This window comes from Heliangelus exortis, chromosome 2, assembly GCF_036169615.1.
Source record: "Heliangelus exortis chromosome 2, bHelExo1.hap1, whole genome shotgun sequence".
In the NCBI taxonomy this organism is placed as follows: domain Eukaryota; kingdom Metazoa; phylum Chordata; class Aves; order Apodiformes; family Trochilidae; genus Heliangelus; species Heliangelus exortis.
Genome location: NC_092423.1, coordinates 22,046,661 through 22,065,127, shown reverse-complemented (window position 1 = coordinate 22,065,127; position 18,467 = coordinate 22,046,661). Strand labels below are relative to the sequence as shown.

The 18,467-nt window shown below is 37.8% G+C and overlaps 1 protein-coding gene across 7 annotated transcripts; it reads left to right on the top strand.

The window, feature by feature from the left end:
* Nucleotides 1-92: 92 nt before the first annotated feature.
* On the top strand, nucleotides 93-17,989 carry SLC25A40 (solute carrier family 25 member 40). Of its 7 annotated transcripts, none has more exons than XR_011724179.1 (13): nucleotides 166-261; nucleotides 1,094-1,220; nucleotides 1,523-1,641; nucleotides 3,627-3,686; nucleotides 4,852-4,958; nucleotides 6,488-6,555; nucleotides 8,188-8,312; nucleotides 9,196-9,369; nucleotides 11,815-11,924; nucleotides 12,219-12,311; nucleotides 12,972-13,052; nucleotides 15,663-15,740; nucleotides 17,351-17,497. XR_011724179.1 is itself a non-coding variant. In XM_071735166.1 (13 exons), the coding sequence occupies exons 3-12, from the start codon at nucleotides 1,548-1,550 to the stop codon at nucleotides 15,707-15,709; spliced, it is 948 nt and encodes a 315-aa protein (XP_071591267.1). In that variant the 5' UTR covers nucleotides 166-261; nucleotides 1,094-1,220; nucleotides 1,523-1,547; the 3' UTR covers nucleotides 15,710-15,740; nucleotides 17,351-17,497. The 7 variants fall into 7 exon arrangements, 6 of the variants coding, with proteins under 6 accessions (XP_071591265.1, XP_071591266.1, XP_071591267.1 ...); XM_071735166.1 differs by having other exon boundaries at nucleotides 12,219-12,300; XM_071735164.1 differs by lacking the exon at nucleotides 15,663-15,740 and having other exon boundaries at nucleotides 93-171; nucleotides 12,219-12,300; nucleotides 17,351-17,989.
* Nucleotides 17,990-18,467: the final 478 nt, after the last annotated feature.

Genomic DNA, 18,467 nt, shown 5'->3' with positions numbered 1-18,467 from the left:
CGTGCCTCGCCGCACCAGGCCTTCCCGCCTCCAACAGCCTCAGCCCGCCGCGCAGGGCCTCGCTCCGCCTCCCGGCGTGGCCACCCCAGGGCCCCCCCGGTGCACGGGCAGGCGGGGGCCGAGAGCTGGGGGCTGAGGGAGGAGCGAGGCGGGGAGGTGCTGCCGGGCGGGGTGAGGGGCGCGGGCCCACGGCCGTGGGGTCCCTCCCGCGAAAGGGAGGGCGGAAGTGAAAAGAGTCCCTGGGTCAGGGAGGTTCCGCAGGTCAGCGGCCGTTACCGCGGTGGGCGGGCAGTAGCGGTGTCACCACCCTTCCTTACCTCGCCTCAGGGGTCGTGCCGGGCCGGTGGGCCCTTTCTCATCAGAAATTCTCGGGAAGGGCCTCTCTGACCGGCCCCGGCAAAGTGGTGGGGGAACCTTCTGAGGAGTACCGGCCCGCTTCAGCGACCTCCCTCAGGCCCGGTGCCGGCGGGCCGGGGACTTCCCGGGATCGGCGTCTGTCGCCCGGGAGGCTCCCCGTCCCCGGGCAGTCCCTGGCTCAAGGGCCAGGTCAGATCGCTGCCCCTCCCCGGAGTTTCAGTCTGCGGCGGTACTGGGATTCGTGGGCTGGGGGGGGGGGGGGCTGGATGGCGATGCTTCACGTTTGTTATTATGAAAGGCTTTGCCTCCGGAGGTCGCAGCCTGCTTGCTGCTTATAAACGCAGTTTACGTGCTCTTCTGGAAAGCAGTTTTATTAGGAAAAAAAATACACAATTTAAAACCCAACTCCCCACAAATTAGTAGTTTTTAGCTACTTAGTCTTAGGCAGATTATTCTTTTTTGTATTTGAAACTTAGTGAAACTAGCAAAGCATCGTGTTCTGCAGATCAAATGAAAAACTGTTGAGAGCTTAGATGCTGGGAATACGTTTCTAAGGTGTTGTAACTTTGCCTTTGCAGCCACACATCAGGATTTGCCCACGGAATTAATATTTAATGGGGGCATAATACTAGTTAGTCACTATTTACTGCCTGAGGAGCTTGCCAGGGGCTGTACTCATCACTAGTAGGCTGTGCCTGTTGGACCGACCAGGAGACCTCTCTCGATTTTCTCGCAGGAGTGATGGAAGCAGGAGGAGGGCTAGATGAAGTATTCTGCTGTACTACAGTTTATGGGCTGCAGGATGGGAATTTGGCTTTGTACAGATTATTTTCATGCTCCTAAACACTTTGTTGCAGCAAGAGGTAATACATATTAAATATTAAATGGGGTTTGCAAAAAGAATCTTAACATAGTAGTTTCTGGAAGAAGGATATTGAAGATTAATTAATTGTCCTTCAGGAAACTTAGATTATTTGCAAAATGTGGCACAAATGCTCTCATTTCAAAAATACACAGAGATGCTTGAATGCAAGTAGAAGACTAATATTTACATTATTGATGCTTATAAATAATGTATTAATGCAAATTTAAAATATTTTTTACTTTTGATTTTCCTGCAAGTTTTGAGCATGGTCTAGCAATATCGTTTTTTGTTCTTTAACAGGTTTGCCTTCTCCAAGGATAAAGTCATGGTTGAATTGTCTCATAGCAACTTAGATAAAACAACAGTTATTCAACAAATAATATCCTCTTGTTGTGGAGCTATAATTACATCACTGATTGGTAAGGTGAACTGTCAGGTTTGCCACAGAAAGTTTGCAAAGTGATTACTCTTAAGTTTGACTCAGCATGATGTCTGCAAATATATGAGCTGTAAATTTCACCAGGATTTTCAGCAAGAATGTTTTTTGATAGTTTTTGCATCTTTTTTAAACAAATATGGTTATCTTAAATCTTTTCCATCTCTGGAAGTCTTTAACAATTTCTGAAAATAAGAATATTTTTATTAACTTCTCATTTCTAGGTCTTTTTTACTCTTGGTGTACTAATGAATTGCTTTCTTTCTGCAAGAGACAAAATTAATAAAAATTAATTTCCATACTCTTGATTGACAATAGATTTTAAAGAGAAGTCTACTTTACAGTACAAGACACAAATCCTGCAGGGCTGGCCACTGTGAGATAATCCCTTGTGTTTTTACTTCAGTAATTACTTTTAGGTATTCTGCTATGATGTCTTATACCATCAAACTCTTTTATTATTGTTTCGTGTGTTTTTTCTTTTCCCTTGAGGATAACTTTTAGTTAAATTTCTGGATACTCTGAGGAATTAATCTTTGGCTTCATATTTGGTCATACCAATCGTGAACTCCTTCCCCATGCATATATGAGGAGGCACACGTTGGAGAGATTCAGCAGCTCATATCACCTTGAAGTTCTCCAAGCTCGTTAGCTTATACGTTGTGTTTCAGTTGCTTTTTGGCCTTTAGTTCTGACTTTTAACCCAGGCTATGTTGCAGGGGAATGTGCAATTTTCTAAGCACATTCTTTTGCCTCGCGAAATTTACTTTTTTACAAAATGGGATCTTACCATAGTCTTTTTTAGTCTGTCTTCATGCCATGTGTCCTGTGGTGCATAAAGTAGCAAGCAAAGCTACATCAGACCTGTGGAATCCCTAATATAGATTCCAGCTATGTGTATGGAAGGTTCTAGTACAGCTTAAGGTTTTTTGTATTTGAGACCACAAGATCTAAAGGACACCACACCCTTTCTGAAGTGGCAGCTGGGAAATGAGGCAGAATATGTGTGAGTAGCTGAAATGCTACTGGGTGCCAAATTATAAGCAACTGAATTGAGCTGCAGGTGTCACATTTAGATCTCTACCTGTGTATATGGAACCGTGAGCCATATATTCAACCTCCTGTTGGTCAACTAATGGGAATCAAGAGCTAAGGTGTGGAATACCAGGGGAGCTACTGGAATGTGTTCGGTGAGACCTGTGCTGGAGTATTTGATGCTAATACACAGTACGGTTTTAGGTCCTGTCTGTGGCATTTTGTTCAACTGTGGAGCTGTTTTGGATACCTTGGAGACCCAGGTGGCACTAGCTGCTTGAATGTAGGCAACTGAATCAAGCCTCCAGTCAATATAGTCAGTAGAGGCTGGTGCAGCTGTCCAGCCACTGTAGAGTTCAGCACGCATGTAATAATTAATTGTAAGGGCTGGAGCACAAGCAGTGAAATACTTACTGATCCTTTATTTGCTTTTCAGCAACTAAAGTTGCAAATCTTGTCTGCATGCAGTAAAGAAGGAAAATGCATATTGAGTTTAATAATTTTTAACGTACCTATTGCAGTCAGTTTATTGAGAAGGAACAAACATGTGAAAAATGCTATAATACTTCACATGCTTGAGGCCAAAATCTGATCTGATATGCCACTTATAAAAGGTTACCAGCAGAGCAGAATAGGTCAAGTTTTAGCACTTTCAGACAAGATGAGACAATAGTTTTTGGATGAGATTTGTACATCTATAGTATTTGTTGTTTGTGTGACTATTAGTAAATTAGAAAAGATACATATGGTCACTTGCAAACCATATAGGAATTATATTTTTCCTTTTTTCCTCTGTCTGATAATATTGTAAAGTGGGTCCTTTTTTTCCTTCTAGAAATAAAAAAGTAATGTAAGTTCACAATAAGGCATCTGTACACTTCTGTATTTTCAGGGTGTGGAGGGTGTTTCTAAATGACTTCTATTTCATTTCAGTAACTCCTCTTGATGTTATCAAAACTCGACTGCAAGCCCAAAGCAATCCATTCTCCAAAGGTAAATAAATGTGTAGTGTGATGCAGGACACAGTTTCTTTTTTGCTGTTTTGTTTAGCTCATAATTATAATAATGCTCAGCTACAGAATATGTTCATTTGTTTACAGTTGTATTTATTTCTTCATCTTAAGTGAGGGGGAAATAAGCAATACAGCAATAAATACTGAAATTGCTAAAGAAAAAATATGTCAGTGAACAGACACAGTGGAAAAAGATTCCCATAACTACATAAGATTTTAAACGGGCTTTTTTCTGTCTTTTTTAATTATGGCAGAAGCTACAGCAGTTACTGTGATGATTTAAAAAAAAAAAACTACTAATAAAAAATATTTAATCAGAGGGATTACATGATCAGAATACTGTGTTGAAGTTCATCTCTTCCAGAATGCAGACTTCTGAAAAAGAGTAGTAAGCCCTACTTCAATCACTTGCCACTTGATTTCTAAGTAGTTGAGGACATTGTGTACTCAAAGATATGCCAATGATCTCTGCTATTTAGTTGTAATTAATAAGTGAAATTTAAAAGGAAAGGAGATGACTGGTGTTCCGTGTTGTATGTCGAGATGCATATTTGCAGTCAGATTTTCTGTAAATTGGGAGAAGTACTTATGCATCCTATCCTGTTTTTTTAGTAAATTCTAAACCCTTAAGAAATCTGAAAATGTGATACTTGAAGTATGTATCTATAATGGTAATCATATTTTATCAAGCAGGTTCAAAGTACATGATGTACAAGAAAACAAAGACAAGTAGAGAGGATGATTGATACAAATACAGGCTAAGCTAATATATATTAACTTCCACTTGTAATGTGGATACTGAGACTATTTAATAAAAGATTTGAAAGTCTGAAATGTGTTGACGTAGTTACATGCAATAGTGACACTCAGGTCTTGTGATGTTTTTAGCCTTTGGCAGATGGTAGTGTAACATAAACATATTTCCTGAAGCCTATGAGGGCAGTTTGATTTAGTCAGGCCCTCTGAGGAGGGAGTTTGTTTCCTCTTTCCTTTTGCCTAACTACTTGTCATTGACTTTTCAAGATTATTTTCCCTCTCTGTGTCCAGAGATAAGGATGTGTTGCCTTATATTAAGTTTGAAGTTACTACTGAGTAAGAACAGTGTTAAAAGTATTAACTATATTCTTACACACTTATTTTATTAGGTAAGTGTTTTGTATACTCCAATGGCCGTATGGATCATATATGTGTTTGTGAGAATGGGAACAGCAAAGCCTGGTATAAAAAACCTGGGCATTTCAAAGGCACATTGGTAAGAACATTTTACATTTATCTAAAACTGTATACTGAAAGTTTTTATAAGTAGCATGCTGTAAATTTACAGGTTTTTTTCAAGTTCTAGTAGGACTTGTTAATATTTGAGAGGGTGTTTGTGTGGTTACACTGTGTAATTTACATGGTGATTAATGTTACCTTCTTCTTTCTTCAAGAAAATACAAATTCCTTCCTGAAGACAGTTATGGGGACAGCTAACTGCACAGCTCTCCTCACTGAATACCTCTGTGATTTTATTTTCCCCACTGGAACTATATTGCAAATAGTTGCTGGTTAAAATTATTGATTTTCTGTAGCTGCTTGCAGCTCTTCTTTCCACAGATCTCCCAGTATGCTCCTTTAAAATTAAGCTCATATGCCAAGTTTTGGATCCTCTGAAAGTTGTGAGGCTTGTGTTTTACCCAAACCCTTGAAGCAGACTTGCTGTTGGACACTTTGATGATGCTTTGTTAGTTTAGATTTTGTTTGAAAGCTGTTACATTACGTGTGATCACGGGTTTTTTTCAGAATTGAATTTCTGAGAAGAATAACTGTTAATGCAAAAGGTTTCTTCAGCAGTTGTACACTATTAATTTTTTAAAGATTAATAACTTTGTAAGGTAATTTTTTTCCACTATTATCTGCATGTAATTTTTAGAAAATCACTTATTTTTCCAATTTACATGATTTTATGCTAATTTTTTGCTGTAGCAAGGTGGTTCATACAAAAGAATGACTAATATATCATTGGATCTTCTTTCATTTTTTTAAAACAAAAGTGCTGGAAAATTGTGCAGTGAAGAAAATCATAGTGGACATTGTAGGCTGTGTTTTTCTCCTGTGAGTCTTTTTTGTGGTCTGTCAGCTTCTACTTTTTTAGGCCCTGTGATGTCTGGTCTTAAGTATATTCTTATCCATCAAATCTCATCCTCTTACCCCAAATATTTAAGAAAATTTGGTATCTGACTACTACGGAGGTTTTCTCTTTGATGGCAATTTCAGTTGTATGATCTTCAGGGTTTAGTGTTCTTCTGGTGTCAGTGATCTGGGAATCTCTGGTGCAGCAGTGGTATTTATTGTAAGCTTCCAAGTATGTAGTATAGTGTATATACATTGCATCTATTTTGCCACATTGTTGTCATGGAAAGCAAGTATTGAATCATTGAGTTAATTGTTATTTCATGCCTAGATCTTGTGATACATATTAAAAATATATTGTCCTGGATTATTCTGGGGAGTTTCCACAAATTGTTGCATGCTATATTAGTTCTGAAAATAACTTCTTCACAAGGCTGCCACTTCCTGATAAAAATTTACTACTTTGGTCCTTTAAAGATGGAAGGAAATTCATACTTTCAAGCACACAAATATTTCTGTTCAGCTCAGTGGAATTACTTGTGTGATTAAATATGATTGCATTAGCAATTAAAAAACTTTTCTAATACATTAATTTTGTGTTCTGCCAGCTAAAATATATTACTAAGTACAAAGGCTAATTGCCATTCTTTGCTTGGTTCTGTTTTTTAGGATGCATCTGTGAAAATTATTCAAACAGAGGGAATTAAATCACTGTGGAGTGGACTTCCCCCAACATTGTAAGCTGGATGTTCTGGGTTTTTTTGTAGTATGTTATTATTTTTTTTAAATTACTCTATTACTTAGACAAATGAGTTTTTTTATTTCTAGGTGATATGAAACAAGTTATTAAATTCTGAAATTACTGTAACCAGTTCAGTCATAAACATCTAAATCCAGATCTTAGATACATTCTGGGTAGTTAATCGGGAGCATCAGATTCCTTTTGCTTTTTAGATGTTGTATTCTTACTGTAACTTTCTCCTTGATAGCTTCATTGAATCACAAGGTCAGCCATGATTATTAGGGAATGCTAGTTTTTGATCAGTATTTATTATCCTATTTTGTTACTAATGATGCAATAAGCAACAAAGCTGTTTCCACAGGCACTCAAACATTGCACCTTATTACCCTTACTTAACTTTTTTTTTCAACATCCAACTAGAATCTTTATTCCAAGGAACTATATTGGCTTTTATCCCCAACTTTGGGATGGAAAACAGATAATGCCTTCTCTCTCCACAAGAGAAATGTACATATTTAAACACTGTTAGCAAATTCCCTTCTGGTCTTTTTAAGCTAAACAGCACCAATCTGGTTTTATCTTGTTATTTATATTAACCTAGTATGAATAATAATAAAGACCTCTACAGTTACATCCTGCTCCATATGAAATCTGAGAAAAGTGGTCAAATCTAACATGTATTTCAAAGGTGTATCTTGTAAGACATGAAGTGTTTTGTTACAGTTCTGGTGTTCCTAGTCAGAGAGCCCAGTGGGAAAGCACTGGTGTGCTTTTGGTTTTCACACAGTGCTCAGTATGGAGGCATAAATAAGCAAAGCTCTGTCAAGCTCAGGCCTTGTTATTTAACCTTGAACAGGTGAAAATTTCAAAATACAAACTTTTAGGATCTAACTGAACTAAGAGGGCTATGTTTCAGCCAGGACGGTTTTTTCTTCAACATGTGTTCTGTGCTCCTGCAGTGAAGAGCCAGGTTCTTGGTTGAAGAGAGGTACAATGTATTTAAAAGAAAATCTAAACGATGACTTCTTGGTTTTCCAAGCATGGTTTTTTAAACTGTTTTATTGGTAATGGTGGCATGTGCTGTATTGGCACAGACATGACATAGAAATGTAATTGCCAATTTAGAGCAGGTTGTGGTGCTTTACACCTGCACTGAATGCTTATATATTGAGCTGGTTTTGTTATAGTCTGCACTATGATGGAATGCAAAACAGCTTATGTTTACTCACTCCACCTTGTCTTTGAACTAATGAGTATCCTAAATGTTATTAGGATAAATACTCCCAGTTGTTGTTTGCTTAATTCATACTTCATATTAAGATCTTCCAATATCGTATCAAAACTGTTCTGAAGGTGATATGAAATACATTTTTACTGAGATAATCCACTGTCATTTTGCTTAGAATTTTTTCTGATGAAATTAAAAACTAAAAGATTGGGAAATCTGTGAATTTGAAACTGAACAAGAGGCAGTGAATCAAAGCCATTGGTTTAATACTTTTTCTTCATAACAAAACTCATCTGGAGATTTAGTTTTTCCTTATTTAAGGAAAATATCCATACAAGATGTTAACTTTCTGCTGCTGCTTTCCTTGTGGTAATTTAGACTCCCTGTCTTACATTTTAGAATAATGGCACTTCCTTCTACAGTGATCTATTTTACCTGCTATGACCAACTGAGTGAAGCTCTGAAGTCTAGACCTGATATGGATGATGAATATGTTCCAATTCTTGCAGGTTCCTTAAGCAGATGTAAGTTGTCATCTGTTTGAAGATAAAACTGAAATAAAACAGTGCCAAGAAAATAGCATACTTGTCTTTACATTAAATTTGCTGCAGCTTTAAATGAGGGATAATACAATGTGGACGTGGGCATAGAAAGGAAGTCTGTAATGACCCCATATTTCTTGGGCAACATAACACTCTAACATGGAATACTGTGATTTATTTTTGATGTTACACTTTCACTACGTTTGGAATTTGTTTAAAATTTTATCTTTCTAGACTTCCACCAAGGAGAGTTTAATTTAAATCTGTTCTGTGGTGAATCTAATAATAAACATTGTTCTCTAGAGTCAAGCTACACAGGTAATTACAAGGAAAACGAAAATTTAACTTACGTATTTGTATGATATAAAGGGACTGAGTTTCTTTTTCTGTCTTCTTAGTTTTGTTCATTGTTTTCCTCATCTCTTCATGTAGGGGTAATTCAGGTCATAGGTTTTTGGCCTTTTTTAGAAGATTCTGAGAATGTAATTCCATAGTCAACTTGTGACTATGAGGGGATCTGGAAACCTAGTAGAAAAACAATTGTTATTCTGTGGTGATGTGGGAAATTGTTCTTATTACGATTTCTACATGTTACATGGATTACAACATGCCAGTATTTAAAAAAGGTAGGTAGTTTGTGTGCCCAGAAGGTTTAGGTACTGTGAATAGATGTGGTTATCTTACTTGGAAAGGAAGCTTGTTTTGGCAATTATTTCAAGGAAAGCAGGAGAGTTGAAAGGAGTCTGATACATAAAGTAACGTGAGACTTGACTTTAATGTTCAGGAAATATTACTAGTAAATGTTGATTTAAAAAAAAATTTTTTCTATTTTATATTTTTAAGCCCACATTTTTCTCATTTGCAGTTGGTTCAGTTACTGTAATGAGTCCCCTGGACCTGATCAGAACTAGAATGCAGTATCGCAAGTTGTCTTACAAGCAACTGTACACGTGCATCAGCAGTAAAGTGGCTACAGATGGATGGCTTTCCCTGTGGGGGGGCTGGAGTTCTACTCTTCTGAGAGATATACCTTTCTCAGGTAGGGTGTATTTTCCATGTAAGCTTGGTTTGCATCATAAGATCTGTTTTTGCATAATTCATAGATTCGTCCTGTGTTTTTAGGAAATTTTAATGGTTAGCTTTAAGAATGATTGAGATGTACTTGCTCTCTTTTAAGTGTTTTTATTTATAAAGTCTTTGAGGACCTGATTTTTCCCACCCATTTTGTTTGTCAATCAGCTGGGGTTCATTGTTACATTCCCTTTATCCTTAGACTCTTTCTTCTCATCTTTAGAAACATAGAATACCAGATTGGAAGGAACCTTAAGGATCATCTGGTCCAGGCTTTCTTGGCAAAAACTTAGCCTGTCCTTGGCAAAAACTGAGCTTCTGCAATGACTGCTTTTGAAGACTTGCAGTAGGAAAATTTCTCAGTGATATGAATAGGTATAGTGGTTATTTATAGTGGCTATTTTCTTACAGAGAAACATGCTCTCTCTAAGTGTTGTTCTGTTTTGAAGACACACACAAAGAGGGAGTGAAACAGTAGGTAGTGTCATCAGGAATTTTTTTTAGCAAGATGAATGAATTTTTGTAACTGCTCCACGAAACATGAAGCTAGAGCACCAGTTGTTGGCAAAGCTCCAAAGCTGAAAGTCTGGAAGAAATGTCTGATACAGAGCATAGCTAGTCCTACAAGTGTTCTTTAAGATAACAAGGAGATTAGCTTTCTCCCTTTTTATCACCCCTTTGCTATGTGGTGAGCTACAGAGGTCACTGGGTGATGACTGCTAAAGGGCAGTGTTTGCACTTGTTAATACCAGTGGTAAGAGCCCTTGTCTGTGGCCCATTGCTACCAGAGCACTTCTGGATCATCCAGCATCAGATGTTCTTGAAGCCACTTCTGTTCTTTGGGTAGTACCAGGAATAGCACTTTTGAACACTTTTAAAATCGTGGCGTGCTGGAAGGGTAGAAGCACAGGTTAATGTGTAGGTACTGCTTTATAGGTTAAGGAAGCTATTGAAAGTAGTGAGTGGGCAATTAGGTGCACAAGTAAAGGATAATGTATTTAAAGAAAACACAAAACAACAAACTACAAACGCCACAAAACTGTAATGATGTAAAGCTAAAAGTGTTTAATGCTGCTTAATGCCTTTTCCAAATGTGTTTGCAGATTACTTTTTCCTTATAAATACCTATATGGTTATGATGTGCTCCCTTAAAGCCTTCAATCTTAGCTCTTCTGTTTGATGCCCCAGTAGAATCAGTGTGTCTGGTATTACAGCACAGTCTGAGCCTCTACTACAATTAGCTGGTTAGCTTTTTCAAGAAGAATTAAAACCAGTGTAGCAATTTTGTACTGAGAAAGCAGCTCCTCTGTGAAAAGCAGTCAAGCAGCACAGCATGATTCAAACAGCACAGGGTAATTGGAATCCCACTGTGTTATTAGGCCAAGAGGGAATGATGTGCTGCAGGTGTGTACCTCGGGAAGCTCACTGGGCCTTAAGCTGTGAAAACGTAAGCACAAAAATTGCATTAACAATAACACTTGACTCATTCTTTAAGTGTTGTTGCAGAGAATATAAACGTACAAGGTACATAGGGAAGGGAGTCTTGCAGGTGCTTAAGCAAACTTTTGGATTTGCATAATTTGTATTAAATTAGGGTTAAGTACATTTAATAGTAGGTTTTCATCAGACCCTGAGAACGCTTTCTGAGATACTGCCTGCATTTACTTTTGTGAAATATTGGAGACCAGACATATGTGCTGACAGTTTCCCTGGCAAGAAAATACTGTGATATTTCTCTGCTGACACAACCTCCAGAACTCAGTGCTGGAGGCATAGTTATCTTTCAGGATATGCAGCCATCATTCCTAGTATTTATTTGACTAACTGCCAGAAGACATCATTCTTTAGTTCAGCCCAGTAGCAAATAGTTGAGAGTTTTAGTTAGAATGCAGAAGGTGTGCAGTAATGCAGTATAGTTCAGCAGTGAAAATAGAAACATATTATTCTTAAAAGTTGATCATCAGACTGACTGACCATCTCCTTTGACAGTCCTCATAGAGGCATTCCTCTGTTAGTCATTTCAGAGAGCAAAATCACATTTCTTGGTTCTCTCAGAATTCCGTTTTACACTGTTCCCCAAAAGAATATAGGCAGTCCTGAGCAAACTTTCATGTTGAATGAAATACATTTTTGTAGAGGTAGTGAGATGTACAAAATGTGTGGAATAGGCCTGAAAACATAGTAAATAATTATATCCTATATTTTTAGTGATATTAAATAGAATTTTAAAAAAACCCCATGGATAATCACAAAAACCACTTTTCTTTTTATTTCAGTTCTTGTTTCTTTTTGCTCCTGTTGCCACAGTAGAATATATTCACATCTGTACTTGTTAAAATAATTTCTGTGTTTGACATGAAAATACATTGTAATGCAATTTGGGTTTTTATGGTTTTCTTTTTAATAACTATAGCAATGTACTGGTCTAATTATGAAACTTTCAAGAAGATGCTGTGCAAGGAAGTTGGTGCACAGGAACCAACATTTCTTATTGCTTTTACTTCAGGAGCAGCATCTGGCTCTGTAAGTATATAGCTTTGTTTCTGGTACTACTTTTTATTATTATGACTAAGTAACAACTTAAAAGAGGTACGATTCTATATGATTCTCCCAGAAATGGTGTAGGGTTTGGGGCTCATCTACTTTGAATACACGTAGTCTGGCATTCAAGCTGATTAGATGTATCTGAATAAATTACAATGTTGTGATATACAAGAATTTTGGAACATTAAGTTTAATTTTAAATTTTGTTCACTTTAATTTAAAGTTTTTAATTGTTTGTGTTGTAGCATTAATACTAATTTATTTTCCTGATAGATTGCAGCTGTCTTAACTCAGCCATTTGATGTAGTGAAAACACATAGGCAGACTGGACTTTGGGAGAGTGAGACCTTAAAAAGTAAGTTGCTGGTAAGGAGGAAGAAAAAAGAATTTGGAAAAATAAAGCCTAGTGTTTGAGTGTATAGACTTTTGGTAGGAATTTTTAATTTGTCTCATCTTCTAAAGTTTATATAAAAATGTGATTTGCTCTACAAGGAACTCTGATCCACATCTCATAGATCTATACTTCCACAAACTAACTTAAAAATTAAGGGGGCATTTTTATAAACTTAGACATAGCGTCCTAGCTTAATAATTATTATTCATTCTTATGATTCATTCATATGATAAAAATTCTCAAAACTTACTTTTAGGTTCTGTTTGCCATATGGGAAAGTTCTTGTTTAAAAATCTGAATTGTGATCATCTTTTAGCTGCACGTATGAAGTGACACTGTAGAGAGAGAGGCTCATTTGGAAGCTAGTTGCCTTTTTTCAACTGTGTCAGTTACTCTGGTAGGAAATGTTGTCTCTTACCCCAGGTATTACCACAGGTTTTTACCATGACATGCTTTGTACTGTGTGAATTCACATGCTGTATGAATTTAACATCCTGTATTAATAGTAGGGATAAAATTAATATAAAATTAATTAAACCTAATAATTATATCCAAAGTGACTGGTTTCTAAAACATTTTTCTGTGGCATCATGCATATTGCTTAATTTACTGTTTTCTTGTACAATATTGAGTTCCACAGAGGCACTGTACGTCAACCTGGGCAGTTATGAGGAAAATTGTCACTAAAAATGGGATTACTGGACTATTTGCAGGTAAATATTTTGATATATTTCTAAAAAACTCAGACTAGAGAGAATGTTTTTAAATCAGTAACATGATTATAGATGTTAACATATAAATTATGTAACACTTCCATCTCTGTCAACTCTCTGTTATGGAATAGTTTGCATATATAAAGCAACAGATGTGCATAAATCCAGAAGGAATTTAGTACCCTTAAAAGTTACTAAAATACAGCTCTCCGAGATGGACGCAATTTATTTCAATAACAGAGGGACTGGCCTTGACAGATACAATTGCATTGGCCAATAAAAATGGTGGGATTCAGTTCAGGAAGCAATTTTTTTTTTCCAAATGTAAATAATTTGTTGATTTCTTAAACCAAAATGTCTAAGTGTTTCAGAAGGAATTGGTTCAAAGGAAATGTAATGGATTGTAGGCTTGGTAGCTTCAGCGTGGAGGTGGTTTTAAACGGAGAGTTTCTTAGATGCAGTTTTTAGACCAGCACTAAAAATCTCCAAATTGTCACTACTGTTCATCACCTATATTTAGGAATACCTATCCTAATTTTTTTTTTCATCTGGTACTAGTTTCTATACTCAACTATTTTGGTCCTTTTTGTCTTGGAAACAGCTTAAGCTTCAGTGGTGTTTTTTGTCTCCCTTTTTACTATTTGAATAATATTTGATCCAGTACTGAGAACCCAAGAAGTTTTGAAGTAGAACTCACATAATAAAATACATACATCATAATGCAGGTATTTGAACTCAGCAGTTTTTTACAGAGGACTGAAAGATATGGCAATTATATTAATATTTGTTTGCTAGATGGGAGTAATTCTGTTGAATAATGTATATTTGAGATACTCAAGGTCATGTAACAAGTATTCCCCGGGGTTTTTTTCCTTTCATTTTTCTATCAAACTAGAAACATAATTTAAATATTTGTTAAATTTTTATTTACACAGATGGGGAAACACAATCTTGTCAATTTAGTGACTTCTGCATGAGTCAAAGAGTTTTATATTTTACTTGTACGTTATCTCATGTACTCAAATGAGTGTACACATATTATATGACCCCATTACCCTCTCTGAACCTATCAAGGGACTGCACCACTGCTGCCCAGGCTGTGTCCAATGCTGAGCATTTCAGTACATAATTTAGAAGGTGGCTGGTGCTCTTTCAGTTCCTCTGAGGCACTGAGTAAGAGACAGTGTCATTGCTAAGACCCTATTTAGGCTGTGTAATTTCTTGATTGTATTTTCTTTTTATTCTTGCATATCTTAAAGACTGTCTTTTATTCTTTTTGATACCTTTGGCAAAGATAACTTTTTTTTTTTTACTGAACTATGGGCAGTTTCTACTGCTGACCAGCACTGATGAATCCCTGGCCATCATTAGATATTTTGGCTATTTAAACCCTGCATATTTATAGAACAAAAATTCCCCAGGAGTACCTTCTGTTGTCTTTTTCGAATTCTGGTGATTCCCCTGCGTAATCTTGTAACCTAATTCTTGGTACTAACTCAAAGCCTCCAGGAACAAAGCTGGCCATTTTCCTGAGAGGTTCAGCAGGAAATATTATTCCTCCTTATTATCATCATTATGGCTCAATTGTAAGAGGACTTTCTGGTATCAATGAGTGATAATAGAAGCTCCTGAGACCTTATGTGACTTAGGAGTATCTTCCACTGCACAATCAAAACACCCTGGCCAAAACAGGGACTTCATGAGCTGCCAGATGTGTCATAACAGACATAAAAAATCATGTTCCAGCATCAGAGCAGAAGTTGTCTCGCTGTTACTTCATCACAAAATGGAAGATTTCTTTTAATTCTTAAAATCTTTAAGGGAATGCTGCACTTCTGTAATTACATAAGAGGACTGACTCTGAGACAATCACCGCTCCTTTTAGTAATTCATGGTGGATTTTGCAAGATCCCAGAGTATTTTCCTGGAGAACAACATAGAAATTTTCTCACCCATTTGAAGATGCTTGGCAGCAGCTATTATGGATCCTACTAGACTTCTGTCAAAGGTTTCTAATTGGCACGCTCTGACAAGCAAAACAAGAAGAAAAGTAGATTTCCCAGAAATTGGAGTTTTTCATTCTTATACATTGTGTCCTAAGTAGCTATAGAATGCAAGCCATGTTTCTAGTTGCCAATCCAGTACCTAAAAGCAGAAGTACTTTGATAGTTGAACTATATCCTCTTCTCCCCACCCTAATTTCCAGTCTGCAACTAGCAGATACCCTTTACCCCATAAGCACAGGAACTTCTCCAAGAACTAATCTGAATGTGTCTATACCCTGGCAAGAACTTTGTGGTGAACTGCTATGGGCTGTGATTGTCAGCTAATGGGGTTCTTTAAGAACTGCCATTCACAAGTGCACTCACCATCTACCTTCTCTCCCTCTTCTTGTGGTGGCTGAGGGGGAATTAAGAGGAAACTTGGCTGGTGTTAGGCATTTGCCACTCTGTATACCTCAGAAAGGCCATCTGGGATTGCCACCACATGTGACAGGAACAGAATTTTTAGCCTCATATGTCAGCACAAATAGATATTCACAGTGAGAGTGTTCAAGCTAATTAGACATCCTGAAGAATTCTTATTTCTGGTTCATGTATTCATGTGAAGGACTACTGTCCTTCATTAAACTGAAGCAAATCTTTACCTGGGGGTGAAACTTTGCCTTTGCTGAATACATTCATTCAGGTAATTTTAGCAATAATTTACTAGCCCATATCACCAGACTAAAACAGTATCAGTGCATAACTAAACCATTTTTGAAGTGGTTTGCTTTCAAATATCCTCCTTGCTGTGTATGGCAACTGAAGATTGAAAATTTAACCTTGAATGTATATAAAAGGCTCACAGTCACAAAGTGCTCATGACTTCCTGTGTGTCCACCTCAGGATGTTCACTCATCTCCAGAAGCTTTACTTCCCTTGTACTTGTCATTCATCTCTCCTCATGCCCTTCTCCCAGGCTGTAAGGAAAGAGATTCCCCTGTCTTTCTGTCCTCAGCAAGTCTGCCTGAGGGGTGAGGCTGCTGTTGTCCCATTCTGCCACATGGCTGGGGCAATACTCTGTCATGGCCATGCACAGAAGGACATTGTAGTGCACTTGTGTGATTCTGGAAGCCAAAGGAGGAGGTGACAAGATGCTGAGATAAAAGCCTATGTAGCAAACAACTGCAAGAGATTTTCCAAACCAGGATACACCAGTCCTGACAGCATGGTGTTGATTCATTGGGGTTCCTTGTGTGAATGGCTACACAGTTGAAGACTTGCAAGCTTGGTGTTCACTGAAAGAGGTCACATTGCTTTACTTGCTTTACAGTGATGACAGAGCTGGGCAACAGATTTGAAAGTTTCAGAGCTCTAATGCCAGCAGCACCATAAAGTACCAGTATTATTTTGGATGGGATGTTGTTATAAATAAGGATACCTACACTTAGGTCATGACTCATGGAACACAGAGATGTGCTCTTTATCAGCCACTGTCTCGGTTCAGTTACCCACACCTAAGTGAGGTAATTTGGGGTGTTCTGACTGGCTTCTTGCTACTGTTTCAAAGGGACACCAGTTTCTTTTAGGTCATAAGTCATTTGCACTAGCTCCACACAGGCATCTTGGCATTTCAAGTAGAAGTAGATGGGTGTGGGTAGATAAGTGGATTCAGCCTTATTTTCTCACTCCTAGGTAAGCTGAATCATTTTCTAACCTCCACTGACAAGATCATAGTTGATTGTAACGGGAGACATTGATGCCCAAGGTCCATCATTTATACATATGAGCAGGATCCTTCCATTTTAGTAAAGGTGCTGTAGGCTTCAGGAGACAGTGACAGGGGCATCCTGCTTTTCAGTCAGCTTGAAGGGCTGACACACATACCTGCTGCAGAGGGTGCAGCCCAGCAGAGGGTTCTTGAGCCGTTTCCTCCCTGACTTTGTTGACTTCAGGATTCAGGGCCTCTTGAACCTCTCCTCCTCCCTGAGAGGTCTCAAGCCTCTTAGCAAAAAGGACACAGTCTGTCCCCAGCATGCTGGAGCAAAATAGTCCTGCAGGTCACGGTGCTCCAGCTCCATGGGGAGACAGAGAGGGCAGAGACGCCACAGACTTGAGGCAGGCAGACCCCACAGGGTAGCTTTGGTACTAATTACAGTAGTATTACAGGCAGTAATTTCAGTATTTTGAGCAATGTGTACAGACAGAATCACAGCTGATAAACTGGTGTCAGTATATTGTGACCACTAAATGGTACAGCAGCACTTCAGTCTGAAAGCAAATGATAGTGAATACTTTCCTTTCTCTTCTTGGCAGGTATGACTCCACGGCTGTTTAAAGTTGCTCCTGCTTGTGCCATAATGATCAGCACATATGAATATGGAAAGTCTTTCTTTTCTCATTTAAATGAAAAAACGGACTAACATCCTTAATTCTCCTTCATCCAACTGAGAAAAGTCAAAATATATGGTGAAATGTATTGTGCCAAATTTGAATCTGTCAAAGCATTTTCTTGAATTCCCCATGAATTCTTGACGTTATATTTGGTAACTAAATACAGCTATACAGCTTCATTTATAATTGTTTCACAATGGACAAATTCACTTTTTCCTCTTTTCGTAAGACTTACGAAAACGCACATGACTCTCAAAACTACCATTGAAGATTTTCCGGCTTCTCTTGCAGATAAAGAGAAAAAAGGAAACAAAGGAGACAAAAAAAAAAAAAAAAAAAAAAAAAAAAAAGGGATGATGAAAGGGAAAAAAACCCTAGACTGTACAAAGCAATGAAGAATAACCACTGCCACTGTGTTAATTTTTCAGTCTGACTGAGGATTTTTCTGGACTATTTAAAATGATATTTATAAAATGTTTTGGGCTTTCAATTGGATGATATGATTATTATTCCATAAAGAGGTTGATCTAGAATTAATTCAATAAACAGTTATTTATTCTTGCTTAATACATGTTTAATTCTGTGCATTTTTTTTTATTTCCAGCTCTGCATTTTATTTAATGCATGTTAATAAAGTAGTTTTCAACTTCTCAGGTTTAAAACAAGAAATGCTTTAGGTCAAACTGGAAAAAGTGCTCATTAGAAATCCAGAGAGCATGGTGTATACATTGATAGGTGCTGCAGTGGCTTTGATATAAGGTAATACTCTAAGAATTAAAGCACATCTGAGTGCTGAAGACAACTGTCTGTACAGGTGTTCTGGAGAAATGGTCCTTTGAGTGTTTTGGGGAGGTGCAAGCTGTCACTGTCACAGAGCCAGCTGGACTCAGCCGTATCCCCACCTGAAGGGAGAAGCACATTTAGTTCAGTACTACAGACACAGTATCTGCTACAGCACCGTGCACACGTGGGGTGAGTGGTTTCATCTCCCCTGCCCATAGGCACTTGACTTACTGAATTAGAACTTCTTCTGTATGTT